The sequence below is a fragment of the Hylaeus anthracinus genome, unplaced genomic scaffold (assembly GCF_026225885.1).
Source record: "Hylaeus anthracinus isolate JK02 unplaced genomic scaffold, UHH_iyHylAnth1.0_haploid 11989, whole genome shotgun sequence".
NCBI classification, from domain to species: domain Eukaryota; kingdom Metazoa; phylum Arthropoda; class Insecta; order Hymenoptera; family Colletidae; genus Hylaeus; species Hylaeus anthracinus.
Genome location: NW_026534337.1, coordinates 8,322,548 through 8,340,582, shown reverse-complemented (window position 1 = coordinate 8,340,582; position 18,035 = coordinate 8,322,548). Strand labels below are relative to the sequence as shown.

The following is an 18,035-nucleotide window of genomic DNA, read 5'->3' as shown; positions in this document are numbered from 1 at the left end:
AGTTATTCCCGTTGTGCAGTGAACGGCTCACTTAGAGATTTTCATAGATGCATCTTCAACAATGTAGACACGGAATTTTTCCTGCCATCATAGTAGACATATTTAAATCCTCGATATATAAGATAATCGAAATATTTCCTCCATCCAAGTTTATATAATCTGTCATTACACAAAGTTCAACGATTCCCTCGAGTATACTGCCTCGCCACTCTCCTCAGTTATTACGGGCCCTCAGTGCTCAAGGAACACCTGTGACAGACATTACACTTAACAGCATTGATCACATTGATCGTTAAAGTAAGTTAAACGATACCTGCAAGTCTTTCAATCCCCATTATATTACCGGCTTGGTTCCATACGACAGAAACCAGAGTCTGTAACAGACCGTGCGCTGCCTCAAAACCTGCACATTGCGGAGACCATGGGATTTTTAAGATGTTTTGCTATAGGTGGAATTCGAGTGGAGATACTTTTAGACAATACCCGGCTGGGAAACAATACCAGCGATACAATAACAGCGTGTATCTCTCTCCCTCCTCTTTCCCGGTGAATGAGCGCTTCCCGTGCGGTTTTTCGAGTGTCCTATTCGAGTTCCTGGTCGTTCATCGCGTTAGCGATACTGTTCGGGCATTATGCTGGACGGCTGGGCCAACGTTTTTCCTCGTGGTCGAGATAACGACAAAATTATAGGTGACATTCGTACGCGTTGCGTGGATACGATAAAAAGCACCAAAGCTGTAAATCAAACGAAGAGTATCATGCATTTTCGGATCGCGTTCTCGTGATTTCTGTATGAGTGATGTACAGGGGGTGTCGAGTGTTTTTCTCTGGATCCTCGAAGACGATAGGAGCCGGAACAGTTCTTTAAAAATGCATATCCTAAGGAGATAAGACCAGAGATTTTTCAAACGACGGGATGAATTATTGGTCAGTAGAAAAATCTATTTATCGAAGAACGGAATCTAGTGAAGAACAGAAAGCTTGATCTCTTCTAGGTCATCACGATATAACGATGTTATTAGTCTAGAGAATACGAAATGATACAACGACGTAAATTGGAAAACATGTTATGATCAGTTTCGCGAAGACCAAACGACGAGAGTATCAAAACTTTTTCAGCCCCTATTTGCGCAGATTCCATGTTCCAGAACAATTTATTTTGTAACGTGTGCACCGAATATTTAACGAAGCGAAAGTCTGTTGGCAAGTGATCAAGGAAGTAACGTCTATGTAAAGAAATTTCATACCCCGATTCGAGTTGTTTTTCTGTTGCTTCCGAGCATTAAATTATTCCTTTGTTATGCGAGGTGTAATGTATAGTCGGTGGTTCCACGCTATCTTGACATAACCATTTACGATTAAGCACGATCTACTACGATACTGTCTCGTCGCAAATATGAGATATTTTTACGCGCTATCTTTTCCATGCTCTATTCGAGCCTGAAAGCATCAGGACCGATACCTCGAGCAAAATTTTACTCGCCATACAGTTTTGACGAGCGAGTCTTGTTCACTACAACCGTCAACCCCTAGCCAGCCAAATTCTTCTGAAATTCACGACCACGAGCGTTTCCCCAAAATTATTCCGCGTCACGGAAGCGCGCGCAACGACGAAATACGTCGCGATTACAGAAATTTACGCAGCCCGATAGCGATTCGAACAAAAAAAAAAAAAAAAAAAGAACGAAGAAAAAAAGTACAAATCACCGCTCCGATCCCGACGATCATTTATATTTCACGAGCGACCGTCCGCCGCGGCGTTATTTTTTAGGTCGCAGCAGGTTAATGTTTAATTTTAATTCGTCGCTGGCTGAGTTCCACAACGCCTCTTTCCGGCTCGCTGCGCGCCATAGAGAGACAGAGGAAAAAGAGAGAAAGAGAGGGATAAAATTCGAAAGTTAATTCACAAGTTATTCGTTTATAGAACTGTTCACCATATTCACAATTTCCTATTCGTGTTCAATTTTAGTCAGGATAACGTAATTCCTATTATTGTATAATTGGTATACAGTATTTACTTGATTGAGAATTGATCGTTAGACTTGTGCTTGCTATAAATTCATCGAATATTATTTTTGCGATGCAATGAGTTACAGTGTTATGCGTGTGGCTCATGTAGGATCTAGTTGTTAGGTTAGAAGTGGTTATTAGGATTACTTCAGCGCATGGCGAGTACGCAAATTGACGGCGCCACTGTACTGTAGAAAATACCGGAGGCTATGCAGTAGCATCCTAGAAAACATTTAATTAATATATTTCCACTTCCGTTATGTTACATATAAAATGCATACATCTATCTAAAGACAGAAGCTTACACTCGTTTCCACTCAGAGACTTCAAATCAATCGTTATCCACGGAAATCGAAAAAATCAAATCTATACAACCCCCCTTATCCGCCCTAAACAACTTCTGCCAAACGCTGTTCTACGAAGAAGCGACAGTTCTTCCTCTCGCGGCGGGTACAAACGAAGAAAAGGAGAAGTAGCACCTAGAAAAAGTGGGGCGAAAACTTTGATCGCGGGCCATTAATAACGCGGGCCGCGGATCGCAGCCAGACCTAAAAGGTCGAAAGCGGAGTGGTCATTCGAGCACGCTTAAAAGAAGAATCGCGAAGTGGAGGCCTGGTCGTTAAGGGTGGTAGGGACGTCGCCCACCCTTCCTGTCCCGGTTGAGCCACCAAAGGGATGTTGACGCAAAGCATTACGCAGATGGTCGACGAACGGTTGCGCGCGTGTCTCCCGCGACTCTCGAACGACGGTCGGACAGAGAAACAGAAGTGTACAGCTTCGGAGAGGGTCTCTCTCTCCCGATGACGTCGAGGGTTGACTAAGGTTAGGCCACTCGGCGTGTATCGCTGTACAACTCCGAGGGTGGCGAACGCGCAAACATTCACATGCGTGCCCGAGAGTGTGCGACGGGACGTCTGCGGCACAACCCTCCCCGACCCTTTTCCACTGTTACAGCCGCATCGCCGAGTACATCCGAAGAGGGAGTTCTCGAGTGTCTAGCTACGGGTAGCTAGACCGTCGGGTGGGGGGAGGGTTGCTGGCGGAGGTTTGAGGTAACCCTCCTCGTTCATTCTGTCCTCCTCCAGCCCCGTTGGCGTCTATTGTTCAGTTATTCTGATGAGCCAGTGCATTTCAAATACACTCGAGCGGGCCATTATATCGGGGAACGCATCGCTTCCTTTCGTCCACCGGCCACAGGCACGTGCCCCCGTCAGCCGTCGTCTTCCGCTCATCTCGTGCGCGACAGCTCCTCAGATCTGGACATCTTGATACGCCGTTGTTAATTGGACGGAACGGTCGGATATAGAGATAGATAGAGGAGCCACTTCGACCCGGGGGAATGTCCGTGATTCTTCAATCTAAATGATTTTCGGCGAGGGTGTAGGGAGTGTGAACAAAGTCCATGGGAGGTGGGATTTTTTTTTTTTATATCAGATGGTTGTATTCACTTCACAAGGTTATCAGCGACTTCAGGTACGAATTATGTTTTACTTGCGGGGATTAAAAAACAGAGATGAGTTGATTTAATAATTCTTGCTCAGAGATCAGGAGATCAGGAGAATATTTGGTCTGGAAAGAATAAGGTTTTCGTAGAGAATTTAATTACGTGTCTTATTAAAACTGCAAGATTTAGATCAATTAACCAAGGGAATTTATATTCCTCCTTAAAACATAGAAGAGTTCCCATTTTCTGTTATTTGAATTTCTCCTACAATACTCCTCCTAAAAGATCTTATAAATTATAACTCAAATCCGTTCCAAGCATCGAGTTTTCCTCCAGATACCAATTGTCACGCTTATGGACGGCGGTGTACATAAAATCGGACGAGCCACCGCGAATGAAACCCAAGAGAGGACTCTTTATCCCGTTCGATAGTTCTGTTCGTTTCACGGTAATAATGCGCCCGATGGGTAGGCACGAAGGTTGGCGGTTTTCATCCCCCTGTCTTTCTTTCCGCCGGCTTTTTGTTTTTGCTCCGGTGAAAGCTGAATCGGTGAATGGGCTTGTATGGCGGAAACGCGTTTTATTCGATCGAAAGCGCGTTTTCTCTTGTTAACGTGCGATTATCCGTCGTTATTCGAATTAAAAATACCGACATCGACGTGGAGGGGAAACCCCTCGAGCTGCGTTCCCCATCCAACGTCGAGGGAAATGGAATTACCGCGATGCTGGACTTTCTCGACGGTAATCCGGATTACGGGGTCTGGGAAAACAAACGCGAAGAAGGAACGTATGGATATTCTTCGCGAGCTACGATTTCCAGTCGGGTCGAGAACTCCACTCGAAGCTCGGGTCGTTCCACTCTGAATCGATCATAGTCTGCATTCTGCGCCGGGGTTTTTTGTGGAATTGAAATTGTGATGAATTTACGCAAAATTCGTTTTAAAAGCAGGGCACGTTGAATTAAACAAATGTGAAGGAAATATGTTATTTTCTAAAGCTATCTTTACTAAATAAGGTTATATCTACCGCGGACGTTTAATAAGTGAGCTCATAATGAGAAGAGAGCTCCTCGTTTCGAATTACAAGTTACTTTTAATGCTTCATTTTATTATTAGGTTCCCCATTTGAAAAATTTCTCTTCTAAAAGCATAATTTGAATTTCACTCGACCGCAAGGGAAAAAAGTAAGCAGGCTCCGGTGTTGTTCGGGCAATTTCGATGTACAGCCGCGTGGTTATTCAAAATGTTTCATCCAACGTGCGTTTAATTGAATGTCCAGTCGACTGCAAGATGAGGGGCGGGTGGAGTAGCGAACCAGGGGATTGGTCGATGTGCGTCTGACGTTATAGGAAATTAAGTTAACTTTGTGCTGGGAAATGGACTGCTCGGGTCGGGAAATATGAAATTGGGTTTACGGCGAGCTTTGCTCTTTCTCGCGGAGAAAAATTGTGGCGGGTGGATGTGGGTCAGACGGTATTACCTGGCGCACGGAACGCGAGATTGCTGGAAGAAGGTGCGGCACAGGTTAGAGAAATCTCGAAAGAGAATATGGCTGGCGGTGAGCCCTCCCCAGAATAATACAATTTTCTCCTCGGTGGATAGACCCGGGTCGGAAGCAGGAACGTTTGCTCGATGATTTTTAAACAAATCAAGGACCTGGAATTTCGAGACGCTTTAAAAGTCTTATCTAGAATAGAATTGACAATCTTGGAGATCGCGAGCTTCGTAGAAGCTGCGAAATTGTTGAAAATTTTTGAGAAACTCTGCTTGTCACGGTCCTGGTTTTATTTTAGAATTCTCTCGACTTTCATGGAAGATTATTTTATAGGAATTCGTACGCTGTGATAATTCCTGTTCGCGTGGGATTCGAAGGAGGACTCACTGGTACGAGAATAATAGATTGATTTATCAAATTATTGGAAGTGCTTGGCTTCTCAGATATTCGAGGCACACGATTCAAGTGTGGCATTTAAGACACGCTCGAGACTACTAAGTCTTTTCAATAATTACTAAGACGTTCGAGGCACGAAGATTTTCCGAATCATTTTAGGACCACTCGAGCTTATCTTGATACAAGATGGCTCGAGACTGTTTGAATCCCGCCTTCGGTCGGGAGTTACGATTACTTATGAGATCGTAATGCAGGTCACGGTTCTAAGTGCATCTTGGAAACAATCCCAGCGGAAAAGAGAGAATTCTCGGTGCTTCCACGGTCGGCGAGGAAATTCTTCGTTATTTGTGAACTCTGCGCGTGTCTTTCGCGGATAAGAATTGTCGTGTCTGGGACGCGAGCTTCTTTCGGTGCTTCCGGTACCGAGAGGAAGTTAATTAAAGCTGACTTCACGTCCGAAGAAGAGATGCTACCAGAGAAAAAGAGAACCTGGAGAGAAATAAGTATTTTCTGCTCCGTCGTCGCGTCGGGAAAATTCTATCGACGGCGAAACAAAATTCCCGAAATGGGACCGAAATGTATGATTATAAAACTCTTAACCTCCTGGATTTTCTTCTTTGGGTAGAAAGAATATTTCTCGAGGACTTGGAGTTATTTAATTTAAGACAATTTAATGTAAAAGTACCAGTATGTATAATCATATTTATTGACCTATTTCTAGTGTAAGAGGGTTAAAGATATTAGGTCTACCGGAAAGTTCTGTCCGTTCCGGTTACAAGTTTCAACGAGTATGCGCATATTCGTTAAAAGTGATATACGAATTGCAATTACGCTGGCAAGACGTCATAAATAATGATACAAACTATATTACTCAGTAAAATTTATTCAAGATACGAGAAATTTATTATTTTGTTTTATTATAAAAACGAACAGAACTTTTCGGTAGACCTAGTATTATAGTTGTATAATGAAACGTAATACTTGTCTAGTAGGAACGTATGAAGCTCATTCGTTGAAAATAAAAGTCGAAGAAAGATTCGAGGAGGGACTCGAACTTCAAATTACGAAACAAGCCTTCTGTGGCGCACTTAGATTTAAAGACCTCCGAAGTCGTTGGAGCCAAGAGTATTTAAAGTCTTTTGTGTTTAAAAGCTTAATTGTTTCGGAGAAGTGCCCATTCGTACGAAACGGTCCGCAGAATATCATCGTTCGGTCACTATATTTACCTCTCGAAACATCATCAAAATCTCCGGTGGGACAGCTGTAGGGTACCCTTGCGAATAATAGCAGCGTACTCGACCGTGGATATTAAGTGCTCGAGTTGAATTACGCTTGTTTACTTTGCGAAAGTTTACGATGTTGCAACTGGGGCAAGGAATACGGGTACCCCATTCGATCGCTACACACGTCTATAGTTTGCTCAGTCGCTGATGCTTGTTAAGTGTTTTATATATCGCTCCAACGAAATTAGGAATTTATTTCCAAGTACGCAACATATAATTTTCATATTCTCCTTTGAGGATACCTATTTTTCTCTTTCTCGGACTGCTAAAAGCAATTTCAAATACTTGGATAACCGGAATAATTCTTCAAGGAACCATAACTTTGAACGCTTTCATACCATTTCATTCGAATTCAACGCTTATCCAACCCTCAGCTTCCATTTCTCTCTCATTCACATTTCAAAGACCATCTCTTTTTATTTTCCCCAACTCGTTTAATCCTTGTAAGTCCACTTCGTGACTTATGCAGCTATCCATCGAATATGATCAAAGCAATGAAAGCAACAAGCCAACAAGTACCCACGAAATTATCAATTACATTCGCGTTCGTAATATCGATAAAATCCTATGTTGTTACTTCGATCACGGAACGTCTTCCCCAGGCAATTACATTTACCTCCCACGAATCTTCCATCATCGTAAACGGTGTTTTAACGTTCGACGCTCGTGCACGTAGCTCTCGAAAATCGAAACGATTCCTGGTTGCCGAGTTCCCAGCGATAGCGGCTGGCTTTTTCCACCCCAGAAGTTTCAGGGACCGCGCGCGGGGGCGTCCATCAGACATTATTAACTAAAATGTTAGCGGTCACACGCGGAGAAGTAGCTGCGCCATATTCGTTGCACGTTCCTCGGGGTATTCTGTGCGCTTCGTTGGGCCAGCTTTCAGATGGGCAATGTTGGACGGAATGCGGAATACATCCGAGCGGAGCAGGCATTCCTACTTAAATCAACATAACTCGAGTGATGAATGGTTAACAGGCTTCGCGAGGGGGTGGACGCAATGTGCTCCATTTATGGAAGCTATTACCGCCGAATTTCAGCGTTAAATGTGTGATTTATGGCTGCCCGTATTATCTTCGTCCATGTCCCGTCGGCGATACAGGGCGACCCCCTCGGTTCGTCCACCCCTTCGCACCCCTCTTGGTCGTTCTGCGTCAACCTTGCGCGGCCATCACCCTATTTCTGAAAATTACTTTGGAACGGGCAAGCCGGGGCGAGAAAAAATTCATCAACCGGTGTCCAGCGCGCTGTGACCATGATTAATGCCCTTCTAACTGCCGATTGAAACAGTAAGGAAAATTTATTTTACCCCTTCTGGATCGACAGCGTTCGATCCGAACTGGTCGCGTTGGGTGCTGGATTTACCAGGGGGTGCTGTGGTCCAGTGTTTCCCAATCTTTAGCTCGTGCCTCCCTTCTGTCTCGAAATAAAAGATAAGAGATAGATAAGAGCTTACTATAGGGTGCATCCCTGTATCCTGCCCAGTCTCATCATTTCCCTCTACTCCTCTAGTCATTATGATGGACTTTTTGTAAATTTTTTCACCCACCCTAATTTCCAGCCGAGCAATCGTGTTTCAAGTTGAAACTTCCTTTCCCACCCCATGTACGTCGGTAAGTGGGCCCTGAGCTCACAGGCACGGCACTCGATGGGGCCATGGCTAACTATACCCTGGGTGCAACACCTTCTCTTGCATGGTGCACTAGTATCACTACTCATTGCTAAAAAAAAAATACAGATAAGAGCTTACAAATTGCATTGTATTATGCCTCTGCCTTGACTAAACTTCTCCCTCTAATAATCTAACCATCCATTCCTCCAAAATCGAAAAGCATCCTCCCCCAAAAAATTACATTCTCTACAAACCTCTTATAAAAATTCATCTTTCCCTTCTTCATCCCCAATAATTTAATCAACAACTCCAAGTATCCTATCCCCGACGACTCCTGTCCGAGCTCTCCGTGCTCCCCGAGTCGAAGTACATTACCAATCTCCCCGTTATCCCTGCGCAAGAGACAAGGCCGGCCTGGTGGTTATTAAAGGCACGGGAGCCGACGGCGATGACGCGATAAATAACAGCGGATTACAATGGCGCGTCGCGCGAATTCCGAGCTCACCCGTAGCAAGGAGAATCTCTGGCCCCGGTTATGACCGATATCTGTCCCGTGTGTTGCAGGCTGCGACGCCTCGTACGAGATGCAGGGACCCAGCTTCGTGTCGGAGCCGGCATCGCGGGTCGAGTTCACGAACGTGAACGGCGGCCGTGTGGACTGCATAGTCAGAGGAAATCCGGCGCCGACCGTCGACTGGCTGGCAGCGGACGGCGGCAGCATAACGAGTATCCCCGGAATCAGACACGTCCTTGGCAACGGGACCATCCACTTTCCTGGCTTCGAGGCGGAGGTGTTCCGGCAGGACGTCCACTGGGCCATTTATAAGTGTTCCGCCGTCAACAGCGTCGGCGCCATCGTTAGCAGAGACGTCACTGTCAGGGCAGGTACGGCGAAACTTTCTTCCTCGTTATCTGCATTATGTTGTATGCGCGTTGTCCCATCTCGATAGCAGTGCCCTTCTTCTTCGCTCTTTGTGCTCCGACCTGGTTGGAGAAGGACACGGTTCGGAGAAGAGAGGTCCAGAATTTCTATTTCAGGGTTGAAGCACAGGTGGTCCGTGAGTGACAAGTTAGAGGAAATACTGCCTTGCATAGATATCTATGATTTTATTATGTTAGTGTAGGCAGGTTCAGTGGACGTGATAAGGATAAAGAATAGAGTCAATTTAAAAAGGGAACTATCGACGCGTTTCAAACATACGTTTGAAAATTAACGCAATGGGCAAGAAAATTCGGTAAGAGTTATTGCTACAAACCGTTGTTGGGTTTTCCCTGGCCTCTACATACATCCTCGCAAAATGGCTACACATTAGAGATCTGGAAACACGTGAGCCTTAAACACAGATGAGATGAAACTCACGCGAACGAAGATTCACTTTCATCTAGCCTATATATACATGAATTCCTATCGCGTTAAAGAAGAATCAATGAAACACCTAAATCCTATCAGTTTTATCCGCTGAAATACGTGAAACTCCATAATCCCGCGTCTGTAGTCTAATTTAATTCCATTGTCGACGCGTGTTAGTTTTAGTTACAAATCAATAGCCTAGCCTACAAGTCTACTTAAGTCTGCTTGACTATTTCCTACTCTACTATGAGTGCACTTGAAATCTAGCGTTACGTTTATTATCAAGGGTCTCATTGGTACAAAAGCTAAATACGTTTACGTAAATTTCGTGCCTGTGAAGAATGGTGCTCCGGTTGGCTTTCCCCATTCGCTGAAGAAGTCCGTTCCTCTTGGCAGGGCAATGTCGATTGTGATTGATCGCGCGTCTCCGTCCATATGGAAATGTTTGTCATTTCCTTGGCTCGCTCGTTTGCATCTCGTTTCACCCGGGACGCGTTCGAGTATCGACTATGTCTAGGGACAACAACTTTGACGGCTGGTCGAGGAGAAGATGCATCTCAACCATTGAGGGGAGAGTTTCTTCGATGCTCGCGTCTACATTATGCTTAGAAAGACTTACACTTAGAGATGTCGCATTATAAAACTAAAGGGCTTCGAAACCTCGTCTATGTTGATCGTAATTATTTTTTAAAAGAAGAAGAGACATGTAATATCTAATCGAATATTCTACAAAATTTCAAAGCACTATCGAAGTTCAGAGGAAAAGAAAAATATAGCAGTTCCTAATATAAATGAAACTGAAATGTATGGGAAAGAATTTCGTGGACGCAAAGGAGTTAGAAATAAGGAAATCGTAATTCATAGTAAATAATATTTCAGAAGTATTTTACACGGGTAACACATTTTTCCGATTCTACTTGATTTATCCTCCTTGGGGGGGGGGGGGGGGGGGTTCGACGTGACACCCCTTTAGTCTTCTACATTAAACATCGGTAGATGGGGTCCGCGGTCTCTCAGCGGTTTCTTCTTAGGTGGAATAATTCATCCCCTTTTGAGTGGGAAGGGGGAGGGGGAGGTGCGTCTTCACTGATATGAAATATTTATTCCCATCGAGTCCGTGATTTGCCTCGCATCCACGGTAGTCCCTGTACACCTGCGTCCCCTTTATTTCCGGCCTGACGCGTACTCGGGCGCGGAAAGAGTGAAATGTAATTCATAGTTTGTCGATAGTTTGTCAGTGGAATATGCCGATGGCCGGAATAGGAGGGCACGCTTTCTTTCCTGTCGCGAAACTGTCTTGTTCTTCCGCGCTCGCGAGATCGATCGCTGGAATTATTCAAATCCCTTTCGTCGAACAGAGGCCACAAAAGGAGAAACGTCGCTTTATCGGGCTTCGTTTTCAACGACGTCGTCGTCCCCGTCACGGATAAGCTCGTCTGGCTCGCTGTAAGGCAGTGGTTTCCAAACTTTTCGGAGGGCGGCCTCCCCTAAAAAGTAGGAGAACGGGTAGATTTAGCTCGCGTGAAATTTATCGCCAAGAAATGTCTCTTACGTTGTTTTCGATGACTATAAGTTGTTTCCAGCGAATCGATTTTATTTTGTGTTCCTCCAATGTTAAAAATTCTGGGTCAGTTCAGGAATACCCTATTTATTTATTTATTGACAGTTACTCGTCATGTCGGTTTTCCTGAGGTCATTTTATTTGTGACGCTATCCACCCTTAGGCTTTGGACTTTCTAGGTAAATAATTGATGAATTTTATAAATTAATTTTTTAGAGAATCCTTAAAGCACCGCAGCAAAATAAAACATCTATTCTCGCAACAGCCGTGTGGACCATCCATCCCGTCGAAAAACGAGGTCAATTTTTGTTTCCCTTATTTTAATTTGGAAAAGACTGCTGCAAGACGAACGACCATTCGCGGCGTTGTTTCTTCTCGCTGTTTTATCGGACGCACCTCAAAAACCGTGCTCCGTGACAAGATCCATGGCGCTGGAACGATCTGCGGGGGGTTGGGCGGAGGAAGATACGAAGAGAGCCGATAGACGGGAGCAAAAGCTTCGGTGTCTACGCGAGGCGCCTTAAAAATAGAGCTTCCTCCGGGTCAACGAACCGGAAGATATCTTATCGACCTAATATGCCCGTAAATCATCGTCGCGTGAACGCGGCCCATACCTTTTCAGATTCATGCCCGCTACCTCTGCCGCGTCAGCTACTGGTCTCTTGCTTCCCGTGTCTCCAGTCTCGCGGTCTTCTTTTTGCTCGTCCCTCAAACCCCCACACCACCTCCTTCGACTTCCAACCGAACCCAACTTCGCTGATTCTGTCCTTTCCCTTCGGGCGAGAAAAGTGTCTTTACTGGGCACACAAAACGTATCTCGGAACAAAATGGATACTATTAACATGGAAGCGGCCTTCACTCTTGGTGTTTCTTCGAAAAGCTATAGAATTCGTGGGCCATGTCATTCTCAGTTGATTCCAAAGGGAAAGAGCCTTGTTCCCAGTTTAGCGTGTTTGGAAATATTTTTTAGAACACCTGGAGCACACCTTCTTTAACCCTTTGCACTCGGAGCTATTTCGTTAGAAAATGTGCAAACAGGAAACACGTCGTATTATATAAAGTAACTTACAAAGCATGTAATTTACTGTAATGATATTTGAGCTTGTATGAATCTTTAGATATCGAGGAACACATTTATGTCAAAAATCAAAATTTTATACTATTCTAATATGTGATAATGTGTGAAACAGTCATGGATATGCATTGGTAGTTTCTATCTTTTAAGTTGCAATCTTAAGCTTTTTTGTGTATCTTCACAAATTGCACCATAGCATACGCACATCCCACAACCATTAGTAAGAATATTGAAGCTTTGTAAATCGGATATTTGACAGAGTATGAACGTACTGCTACGGAAAGTCTAGTACCTAATACTATATTGCAACATTATTGCATAACGAAATTGTTGTGCCACTTAAAACATCCTACCCTCGCAAGATACCACGAAACTTCTCCCATTTACAGTCAAACGATCTAGCAACATAACACATCACCACAAGTTTGCTAGACTTTGCAGTTTCGTTCCGTCGATTCGAATAGACTCCATCCTTCGCTAAAGTTCTGCTACTCTGCAACGTCAGCGCCTAGTCTCCGCATCTTTCGTCTCTTTTCCACCCATCCTCTGTTCGCTTCGAAACGACTCCGCTGAATCTGTCCTTTCTCTTCAAGGATCGTTTCTTCTAACGTATACACGGTCCCCTCGGAGCAAAATGGGTATGATTAGGTGCGCGTGCTCGAGCCTAGGCTTGCGTATGCATTATCCCAACAGCCTTCAGCTTGTTGACTGCGTGGAATATTCGATTCGAACAACAGCAATCGGGGTTTTCGCTGTCCAAACTACTTTGCTGGTCGAAAGCAGGATCCGTCCGTTGGTGTCCTGCAGGACTCCTTCGGGAGGTTTCACACGGAACTCGAGTCGAAACGAGCGTACTCGTTGGAGCGTGTGGCTTCCGCAATGTACGAGGTACGCCGCGCAACCGAATCTCGCAGGAAACAAGGGTAACTGGGCTGATAAAGGGGAACGCGTCGGAAGGGAGGGCCGTGTTTAACGATTACCTCTTTGCGAGCTCTTCAAGTATAACGTGGGGATGAGAAAGATGAGGGTAGTTAAGCAGGGTATTAAATTTCAATGGTATAGGTCTTTTCGGAAAGTGTTTGACTCCCTTGATTCGTTCAGTCGGAAGTGATGTGTATTCGAGCACGGGGAAACCTAACGCACCGCTGATCTGGGACACTTGGCCTCCTCGGGGGTGAACCGCTTTGCTAAAACCCAATAAAAAATTGCTGGTGACCTGGAGAGCCCAGCAATCTTCTATTTACGCGTTATTCGATTACGAACATTTACTCAAAATCATACCAGTCCACGATGGCGTTGTTTCAATAAAATTTCGAGCTGTAAGGGATGCAAAGTAATTCACCTCGAGGTCTTCGTACTACTTAAAAGAAACTGGAAAAGAAGAGTTAATACTCCAGCTGGGAAAACTTGATAGAATCGAGCTTTGCCAGCATTCTGCGTATAAACTGCGTATAAAAGTATGTTCAGTTCACGATTAAAGAAGTTAATTGAAGTCCTCGACAAGAGGAAATTGCGTCGCGGCGAGCGAAGCCTGGCCTCGGTAATAAACTAAAAATTACTTCCGAGACCAGTGCGTTGCCACAGAGCCGTTGTTAATCTTCCTGGCCATCGAGATACGACGGCGTTGTTTCCACGGAACAATGATAGTTTCTTTTGGGAGGCCAGGATGAAATTCAAGGAGTCTGGAGACGACGAGAAACGAGACCCTCCCGGGAGAAGAAAGACGAACGAATATCGGCGGCGGTAAAAACTAGACTTCGAACGAGTGGACCGTCTCGTTGACGAGACACCGTTTAATAACCAAGCTTTCCGCGGGAACTCGTGCAATACGCCTCGAAGAAGCGAGGGCGGCGGTTTAACGACGCTTGTGCAAAAACAACGGTACACCGCATTGTTCGGTTCCACCAGGAACGAATCGAGGTCTCGTCCTACCAAAACTGATCCTTTGGAAAATTTTAACCTGGAAACTGTGTAACGGAGACTTCAAATGTTAATGGAGAAGAGTTTGTTGTAATATTCACGTGTTACGTTCGTGGCTACTTTAGGCTAGGCTACCATTTAGGAATTTTTAATATGGAAACTATGGAATGTTCAAATTAAAATATAAAAATACATATTAAAGTATATACTAAGATTATAAATCATGGTACATAACTGTTCTGATTCCTCGAGAGTAGCCCACTCTTCAGATATTTTGAACAAGCAAACTACTTAATGGCATACAAAAGTCTAAAGCTCATATCAAACGTTACTATTAAAACGGTAACAGTATTTTTTTTTTTAACAAATCAGGTTCACTTTGACTCTCCCACCTTCAACTAAATGATCATTTCGAAACGATAACGATAGTTCGATCCTCCTGCATCCCCCTGTAGCCCAGTGGTTTGAAAATTCTTGCTTCAGGCCTGACTGGCTTCGAGCCCCGACCGATTTCGCTAAGACGTTCGTTTGCTTCCATTTACTCGGAACAATGTACGGCCGGGATTTATTCTCCCTGTAAATTTCGTTGTTCCGGATTAATCTCGTGCCGGCCACCGAGCAACGAGAAATCTTAACGACCGCCGCGAGCGGTTCGCGTAAACAACACTGCGCCCTGCGATGTTTTCAGCGTCGTTGGAAGTCCCTTTGTTCACTCGCGGTCTTTTCACCGCACCCTGTGGTCGGCTGGCAACTTTTCTTCTGTGGAATATCGAGTCTAGCTGTGGTCGAAATTGTACCCGGTTGTTAACTCGTTTATGCCTCGAACAACAACTCGAAACCTTGTATAAATGTCACGTCCTCGTGCTTGGAGAAGTTTGACCATTTTTATGGATGAGAAAGAAGTCTTGTGTATACGAGTGGTTTCCGACGAGAGACAATTTTTAGGCAAGGAAGTTCCAATGTTAATTGAAATTTGTCAAGGATGGAAGTTACGGTGAAAATTTGTTTTCCGTGACGTTTTGAGTTTACTTCAGGCCCTCGGGAATATTTCTGTGCAATATTGAAGGATATATGCACTTTTGATGACTTGTATGAAAATTAGGGACGCTATGGCGTCGAGATTGGACGGCCACGCGTGGATTAGCACATGAATTTATTTGAGGGAAATTTTCCTGCGATGAATTTTAATGAAACGGCCTTAAGTATTCCCCAGGATTAAGTAAACACCCTACGTAATCCTCCCTTGGGCGCATCGTCCCCGAACGAACTTATACAATTATCCACTTCGCTCTACATACGTGACTCTAAATACCTCGTCCGTACCTTCGAGTATTGCTTTGAAACGAAATACTTTTCATGAAAAATGCTGCCAACTAAACCACCCTTCGTCCGTCTGAATAAACGAGCCAGAACTCTGTCCAAACAAGTCGTCCGACGATTCGAACACGTTTGCCGCTCGATACGCGAGAAAAGACGCTGCCACTTCAATTACGCAATTACCGGGAAGCTTCTCTGTTGACTCGACAACAACCCCCCGGTCCGCGATTGGCAATTGAAATGATTATTTCCCTGGGCACGAACCGCCATCGTCGAGATCAAATCGCTTGAATATACATGCCCACGGTCGACGGTGGGATCGCGATTCTCGTGGAACGGGGGAAAGGTGGTCGTGTTTTACCAGTTCGCAAATACTTCCAACGTCGGACGAGAAAGCGTCTGTATAAATTCCGTTTCGCTACGCGCGAGTGCATAAGACGCTCAGTCTCGCTCGACGCGCTCGGAACAAGACGCTTAAAGTAATCTTATTATCATAACAACGACAGAACTTTCAGTACGCGCGTGTTTTTTCTCTGCTCGACGATACACCGCAACGAAAAATGAGATTGTTCGCCGCGAGTCCCGCTGTGAAGTACGATTTTTCATCCCAGCTATGTACCGGGTCCCGGAGGGAATAATTATTTTTAATTAAAAGGAACCACCCCTTCCCCATCGTTCTTTGCCGACAGTACGGCTAGGCTAAATTTCCTTTCGAGTTCCCGTCATTGTCCATTGAGCGACCGGTCTCGCGAATCGCTGGCGCGAACAGATTCTTTTTGTCTCGTCGCTACCGGCGTCGCCGAAGTGTTCTTCAAGCTTTCATTCGGTAAAAACGAAATTCGCGGAAAGTTTCACAGAAATAATTATCCGTCAAGGTTGAAGTGTCTCGCGAAGGGTCGCTGCCAGATCGGGAAACACGCCGAGAGTTCCGAACTCCCTCCCCGACCCTCGATGCCGTTGCGTTTTTGACGTGTTCCGTTGAACATTTCTTGTGAAAAGGCGACTCTCGACGGCTGAAAGGAGAGACTCGAAATGGAAATTGTTTCGGTAACTGTAACTCTTCGCGTTCAATTATATCGGAGCCTTTGCAACGGCGAAACTCGAAACGGATTCGAAATGATAACGGAACTGAAAATAATAAGGAAGCCACAAGTAATTTCGATGCTGTACAAATTTGAATTAAAACTGATACGTTTCTAGTTTCAGTTTGGTCTAGATTACATTTACATTGTGCAATGCTATTATTCTAGATATGTACAAAACGATGCATGGGAAATATTTCCCATAATAATTTAATGATATTCATATTTCGCGTAGGTGCATGTATTCTGGCATGTTTAACGTGCACTTTTTTTTTTTTTTTTTAAAGTATGTACGTTGCGAATGCGTAAAGTCTGCTTATCGAGGGCGCAATAATGCTCGAGAGAGCTGAATTCTGGTCATAGGTACGGGTTTTTCTATAAAATTGTGAGTAACAGGAACATTTTTATTCTATTTAGTATTCTTGCAAATTATTTTAGATGCAATACAAACACATTCAGTTATCTTTGACGGTTCTTATGATGCTAAGATTCAAACGAATTTCTATATCCACTACTGCACGTACTAACTTCTTCCAAAGAGTAGCATCCCTTCATCAGAAGGGAGATTGCCAAATAAATCCATAGTAATATTATAAATACGAAAGTAACTCTGCCTGTTACCTTTTCACGCCTAAACCACAGAACAGATTTCGATAAGATTAAGCAAAAAGATAGATTGCATCCTGAGGAAGGACATAGGCTACATTTTATTTTAATAAAAATACGGTTTCGGTTCAAAATTTCAATATTTATAAACAAAGCATCAGAAATATCGATTGAAACATCCGTGTTACGGAAAACAAAAGACACTCACTGACTGATTCATGTGGTTGAATTGTTAATCGAACGCAAACGACATAAAATAAACAGTATCCCACGCGGTATAAAAATTGCAACTAACAATTGATGAGTGTCAAGGTTACCTCAAGCACAACCCTTAATGTCATCTGCGACGCTATAAACATTCCCAGCGTCCTGATCGCGGTCTGAAAGGGTTCCTCGCGCGGTTGTCCCCCCGAAAAATGTCGAGCCGCCGAAAAAAGCACGATGGGTTTGGCGCACGCGAGGCCACTCCACCCCTGGCAGGTGGCTGTCGGGTTAGGACGGGTCAGAGGGCAGGGGACGGATGGGGACGAGTCGTAGCTTCCTCTCTTCTCGTAGGTTTCATGGTTTGTAAATATTACCTGCCACGATACGTCTGCCGAGTTTATGCTTGGCTTGGTTGCCGCGTAACCGAGAGCCGTGTGATACGGGGTGGGTAGTGAGGCTGGAAAAGGGCGGAAGGAGAGAAAGAGAGGGTGGGGAAGCAGAGGCGAACTCACCGAGTTTTTACCCCATTCTGGAGTCTGAGTGCCTCGCTCCGCTGACTCTCGAAACGGGTTGCAGAGCCGGGCCCTACACACCATCACATTTTCCTTTACCCGTGCCTGCAACCAACCCTCTTCTCTCTCTCTCTCTCTCTCTCTCTCTCTCTCTCTCTCTCTCTCTCT

General features: G+C 44.6%; 1 protein-coding gene across 7 annotated transcripts in view; it reads left to right on the top strand.

Moving 5' to 3' along the window:
- Positions 1–18,035, top strand: part of LOC128887435 (cell adhesion molecule Dscam2-like) — a 212,464-nt gene that overhangs the window by 75,022 nt on the left and 119,407 nt on the right. For all 7 annotated transcript variants that reach the window (XM_054143287.1, XM_054143285.1, XM_054143284.1 and 4 more), the window contains exon 2: positions 8,804–9,124. In XM_054143287.1, the coding sequence (XP_053999262.1) occupies positions 8,804–9,124 (321 nt within the window). The remainder of the gene's footprint in view (positions 1–8,803; positions 9,125–18,035) is intronic.